Source organism: Limulus polyphemus, unplaced genomic scaffold (assembly GCF_000517525.1).
Source record: "Limulus polyphemus unplaced genomic scaffold, Limulus_polyphemus-2.1.2 Scaffold1047, whole genome shotgun sequence".
In the NCBI taxonomy this organism is placed as follows: Eukaryota; Metazoa; Arthropoda; class Merostomata; order Xiphosura; family Limulidae; genus Limulus; species Limulus polyphemus.
In genome coordinates, this window is record NW_013666657.1 from 126,549 (window position 1) to 133,436 (window position 6,888).

At 34.8% G+C, this 6,888-nt stretch overlaps 1 protein-coding gene across 1 annotated transcript in view; it reads right to left on the minus strand.

The window, feature by feature from the left end:
- Window positions 1–2,185, minus strand: part of LOC106461862 (transcription factor Sox-8-like) — a 43,297-nt gene extending 41,112 nt beyond the window's left edge. Inside the window, exon 1 of the mRNA XM_013921727.2 lies at window positions 1,271–2,185. Within this exon, the coding sequence (XP_013777181.1) occupies window positions 1,271–1,647 (377 nt within the window). The 5' untranslated portion in view covers window positions 1,648–2,185. The remainder of the gene's footprint in view (window positions 1–1,270) is intronic.
- Between the last annotated feature and the right edge of the window lie 4,703 nt (window positions 2,186–6,888).

Here is a 6,888-nt window from a genome sequence, read left to right on the forward strand (position 1 = left end):
ATATATATATATATATATATGGAGAGAGAAGGAGACGTTAGGCTTAGCTCAAAGTTTAAAAGGGGAGAAACTTAATTTTATTTTTTTCAAAATTTTGCGTAAAGCTATACAAAAGCTATCTACACTTAGACGTACCTTAGTTTGAAATGATACACTACAAAGAAGGCAGCTAATCAATAATACCCATCGCCAACTCTTGGACTACCCTCTTGTTTCCGAGTCTTTACTTCTCGAAGAACTGGTAAGTAAAACTAGGCGATTTGTTACGTATTTTTTTAAACTAGTGTTCTATCTAAAATCATTAAACTGGTGTGTTTTGTAAGGAATAGTGTAGTCATACAGTGCCTTACAGACAAACTATACGATCTGAAATCTTTATACCAGAGTTTGTAAGCAATAGAATAGTTATGCAGTGACATACAAACTATTTAAACGATCTGAAATCATTATACTATGGTTGCAAGGAACATGGTAGTCATGCAGACAAACTATACGATCTGAAATAATTATACTATGGTTACAAGGAACATGGTTAGTCATGTAGACAAACTATCCGATCTGAAATAATTATACTATGGTTACAAGGAACATGGTTAGTCATGTAGACAAACTATCCGATCTGAAATAATTATACTATGGTTGCAAGGAACACGGTAGTCATGCAGACAAACTATACCGTGTGATATCATTATATTCCATAGTATTTGTAAGGAATAGGCTAGTCATCCATTAACTTTGAAACAACTTACGGTTGCCGTAACTTCCGAAAATAGGAGTGTGTAGTACTATAGACAGATCTGTAAAAGCGTACACTGGCGTTATTCGTACTTGCCAAATTTCTAAAACCTCGGATATATGATTGATCAATAGATATACTTAATGATGACTACACAATCAATATAATAGTAACATGAAACTCAGGACTTTTTAAAAAAAAAACAACAAAAAACAGACAATCTATTACTTCTCTGTGTATTGTACAAAGAAATTTGAGCCAGAATTATCGGGTATTGGAATTAAATTGTTTGAAAACAACTTCTCGGAGATTATAATTTAAATAGTTTGAAAACGACTCCTAAGCACATGATTGTTCGTATTACAAAATGGTTGTAGTGTGCTTATTTGTTGTTTTTGGTGTATTTTTATCATTAAAAATAGTGCTTGCTTGTCTCTTCCCAGTGGTGAGCAAGGCAGTTAGATGCAATTTATTTAAATTGTAGTTATTAAATCATCCGGGTCATGACATGTATGATAGCCAGGTTTAACTTACCTCCACAGTTTCCCGAGGGTCTTGCTGAGTTCAGCGTTATGCAAATGGGGGTACTGGTCTGCCAGCTTCCGCCTAGCGGCCTGAGCCCAGACCATGAAGGCGTTCATCGGTCGTTTCACGTGGGGTTTCCGTTTATCCGCGCCGCTCTGTCGGCTGCTCTTTGCTACTTGGGACCAGTCATAACTGTCGAGAACTTTAGACACGGCATCCTGAATAGTCGGGTTCGACTCGAGGGGGTCGTTGCTCGAAGCTGCCGTCGACATTCCGCCTAAACCACCAGGAGAGCCAGATTCAGTGTCCGTAGTATCCTGTAGGGAATCCTCGTCATAACCATCGGATAATCCCGCCGTAGCTCCACAATCAATGGCTTTGTTCATTCTGGTACGGGTACTTTCGACTATTGGAACATGAGAGTCGTAGGTTTGTTGTTTGTTTTTTTAATCAATATTGAATTATCTGAATCACACAGAACTCAATTTAGAAAATAAATATTCCTCGTATAAACATGAACCATTCTGAGTCCAGGTGATCACATCTAACTTACTATATAACAAGCATGAAGGCCAGCAACAACAACTTAAGAAAGTTGAAACAGATACATGATCCCACGTAGAGCTAAAGTCTTTAAACAAACACACTGCTGTTGACCACCAGCAAGGCGTAACTGGTGTTGTTGGGCTACGATAGCTAACTCAACGTAGACAATTAACGTTTATACACTATAGTCATGAATGAACTTCTGTTACAGAACCTCCGGTCGCCAACTACAGCATGTGGTTCTCCTCTAACCTCGTTCACAGCCTTTATAACCCAGAATGTAGAACACCCTCATTTCTACTATATTTTTTTTTTTTCCAATGGCAGTCACCACAGTTATCTCCGGTGTGTGAGGGTATTCAATGACGCTGTCACAGTTTCTGCGCCGGCTAAAGATTCCTTTATGGTAGTCCTAACATCTTGTCCCTTTAAATTAACTGTCGTAATTTTGAGAAAGATTTTTAAGTGACCGCGACATCGTTCGTATTATTGGATGGCATAAGAACGAGGACTACCTCTGGGGGAATGGCGCGCCGAATCAGATTATGGCGATGAGTGCTCCGCCTAATTTTGTCTCGCGCATGCAGGAGCGCGTGCTTTGAGTGTGTGATGTTGGGAAGCTATTGGTAAGGATGATTAAAATACTGAAAAGTCGATGTGAAAGCAACTCAGGAATTTATTGTCAACTGTGCCCAGACAGATATTATGTTACTTTATTTGTACTCATTAGTTTTGAGTTTTTATGTTTTATGGCATTTCGTTGACTAATAAGAAGGTAAGAAGAGTATTTTTCTGTTGTTTGATTTCCATAAGTTTTAATAAAATGTTTTTTGTTGTTTATTTTAAGAAGCTTCTTTATCTAAGCATGTGAACTTGTTATATTATTTTTTTTAAAATATCCATTATAGTATTGAAATTTGCCTCAAAGTGTGCCGGGCCGAGCGTGGCCCAGTGATTAGCGTGCCGTACTGCAGAGCTGTGGTTCCATATTTCACGTGCCGTCACTACTCTCTCCTCTAAAAAAATAAATACTCGCCATTTACGCCCTCTTCTTCAATCACTTTCTCTGAAGTTATGGGCTTACGGCAGTAGTCATCTTCTTCTCTTCAGTCATTTTCTTTTAAAGGGAGTATTTGCGATCCAGCCCTCGATCCAGCCCTTATCTTTAGTCATCTTCTCTAAAACGATGGGTTTGCGAATCATCGCTCATGTCCTTTTTTTCGGGCCAATATGCTTAAGTCATGGTCTTCCAAATGTTCAACATCACATTGTATTTATAGTTTGTTTGTTTGTTATGAATTTCACGCAAAGCCACAGGAGGGCTATCTTCGCTAGCCGTCCCTAATTTAGCAGTGTCACACTAGAGGGAAGTCAGCTAGTCATCACCACCCACCTCCAACTCTTGGGCTACTCTTTTTACCAACGAATAGTGGGATTAACCGTTGCACTATAACGCCCCCCACGGCCGAAAGGGCGAGCATGTTTAGTGTGACGGGGATTCGAACCCGCGACCCGCAGCTTGCGAGTCAAGCGCCCTAACCACCTGACTTGTATTTATAAGTTTATTTTCAAATTGTGACCTTTTAAATTGTTGCCCAGCATTTATATCCTTCTTCTTCTTCTTCGTTTACTCTGTGGCGTTTCCTTCTAAGCTGTGACTTCATCTTCACCTTCTTGTCATCGATGCTTATTGACTTTTAATTTCTAATTCAAAAATTTTAATATTCTCTTTTATCGGATCTATTGTTTTCTGGACAACCACTATTTCAACCGTTCGTGTTGGAAGTCTTAAATTACAACTGCCACAGCATTTGAAAAAAACCACGAAAACTATCTCCATTACACGCTTAATTGTAACTATTTCTCATTAGTTAGCTTTTCTTTTTCCATTTATAACTCTCTTTTCATGTGAACACGATTATGAATCTGTTTTATTTAGGTCATATTTATTCAAGACCGATAATTTGGTCTTCTAAGCTATCCTCATGAAAACACGAATGAATCTAAAGATAATTTTTGTGATGTTTTTGTTTCTAAAGTATAACCAAAAAAAAAAACCACCTGTGCAAATAGCCCAGTGTGTAGCTTTGCGCTAAAACAATCAAACAAAACTACATGTAAAAAAAAATATTTTCAAACGCGTAATATCTCTGGTATATTTTTATAACAAAGTTTTAATCAGATTTTCAATAAGTCCACGAAATGTAATTATTCGGGTATTTAATTATTAAACCGGAAAATGGATAAATTCATAAAACCTGCCCCTCATAGACAAACACGACCAAACACCTATCAAATCGATTAACAATTAAACTGGACAATATGCACATTTTAAGTAACAAACGTAATGTAGCTTTTAAAGATTTTTGTTTTTATATGTTCCCCCAGTGGGTCAGCGGTAAGTTTACGGACTTCTGACGATACAATCCGGAGTTCAGTTCTCCCGCGGTGGACAGAGGGCAGATGGTCTATTGTGTATCTTTGTGGTAAAACAATCAGAAAAAACAAAACTTGTTCTTATATAATTGTACTTGTATGAACAAAACCAAATGTTTAGATTGTTTTACTTCCAGAATACGTTAGCTCATTTTTTCACTTGATTAATTCGTGCTTTTGCTATATTATAATATTTTAGTTTATCATCTTTATAATATTTATGTTTACAGTTACAACACTTTGAGTCATTTTTGACGTTGGTGTAATATTTGGCATTTATGATGTTTAGGTACACCTTGGCATCTATAGGTACGTTTGTAACACTTGGGATTTATATAATTGTTTATAACAAATAAAATTATTTTAAGCATTTATAATTATATTCATAATATTGTTAAATAAGATTGGATATCTAGAAAGCATGTGTTTTCATAAGTGTTTAATTTGGTCAGTATTTCCCTGTAAGATATTAAAAGAGTCAATCCCTAGGCCTTGCTCATAAGGCGTAGAGAATATGACAAATAAACAACCAATTCATCCTGTTTTCACTGCAAAATAACATGAAATTTGTAAAAGCAGGAACTGAGTAACGTTTCTTTGTAAATTTACACATTTGTAGTATTATCTACTTACTTAAACACAGTAACGTACGTTTTGTAGAGCCACTACATAACTATGGATATCAACAACGTAAAATTTTATATCCCAAGTAATAAAATTGCTATAAATTATTGTTGAACAAATATCAAATATTGCGTGTAAAAAACTCATCCAACAAAGACATTGACATTTTGTATGGGAAACAGGCGAACAACAGTTATCGAAATTAACGAGAATTTGCAAGCCAACATTTTGCTGTTGCATTTTCTTATGTGTGTTTACGACGAGTAGGTTTCCTGGAATAGTTCACGAGCTTAATTTGGATTTTACGTTCACCAGATCTTTTATCTCTTTGAAAACTACGTGCTAGAATACAAAACAAATCCTTGTCATTTGTTAAAATAATACAAGCCCATTTCTCTCTGTTGATGATTCGTGTAAAATACAGAGTTCTTCAAGACTTTAAGCCTTTCGTTAATTAAATTTATGACGTGTAAAGTTAAGAAATGGTGGCCATGGTAATAATAACCTAGACGATCACCTAAGGCTACTAACCATGACAACCACTGGTATTCGATTGCCACAACCTTATCGTAAATACTTACGAAATTGCTTTATTTACACATTTTAATCTAGGAGTAATGATCAGTTATATTCAACCAGCATCGTACTAAAAACGTAGAATAGCAGACAGACTTTTACAGGACAACTTACTCGAATAAGAAAGAACGTCTTATTGATAAATATTCGTCAAATACAGAATAATAACCATCGTATCGATAAGTTATTTAATTAAATAGATTAAAACCTTTGCTGATAAAATATAAATAATCAGAACTGATAAAAAAAGTTAAGATTATCTTGAAGTAAGAACCCAGAAATAGTGATTAAACACTCCATAAATTATTGGTGAAACTTGATTGTGTCCTGCTTCACCAAGCGGTTAAAATTTCTAATATTCTTTAAAAACGTGCCTAATCGCATTCATCTTGTACTCAAAGGCGAAGTATTTTTTACCCAATAGTGGTTATAATATGTTCAACAGAATTCCTTAAAGGTATTTTATAATATATATACATTAAAGACGCTTATTTGTCTTTGGATCAAGGATTATTAAACACATTAAAGACGCTTATTTGTCTTTGAATCAAGGATTATTAAACACATTAAAGACGCTTATTTGTCTTTGGATCAAGGATTATTAAACACATTAAAGACGCTTATTTGTCTTTGGATCAAGGATTATTAAAAACATTAAATACGCACTTCTTCGGTTCTAGATTATACTTAGGCTTTATTATAACAAGTATACAAGTAATTAGATTTTACTTGAAGAAACAGTTACAATATGACACATAAACTTAACTACAAGGTACTTCATTTGGTGGGGGGGGTCACACAGGCTCGGGTTTGTTTTTTCTTTACTGTAATTTGCTTAATATATATATATGAAATAAATAGCTTCAATAGTGTTAATTACGTTAATTGTCAATAGGCGATCAAACTCAGCACTATAAAACAATAATGAACTTAAGATAAAATAAACATTAAAAAGATTTTAATAAAGATTCCATTGTCAATCCTATATGTTATTAAGGTGACAACTAGAACTGACAATGGAATTGTACTCACTGTATACAGTATTCTTTAGCTTTCACCAACTACTGAGAATATGCAAACATCTCAGTATTATTATAAATATCAACATTAGTTATTAACATTATAAGACCTTGCTCTAGTAGTTATAGATTAACATCCTCGAGGTAGAAATAATGTATCTCGTTTTGTTTGTCAAAACAGAAGAAATTTTGCAGATTGTCAACAGAATAGATTTATGGATTCTTAGCTTACTTTCACATCTGTACTTAAACAATTTTATCTGAACTAAAAAACGAGTCCAACGATAAAAATGTTTAGTTTTTCGGAACTTATTCATCGTTAGTTTGTTTGCTTTTTGTCCTTTTTATTTCTGAATTTCTGGTGCACAACATTCCTAAAAGTGTGCTTCATTAGCGTTTGAAGTTAAGCCTAAACCCAGAGAAGGC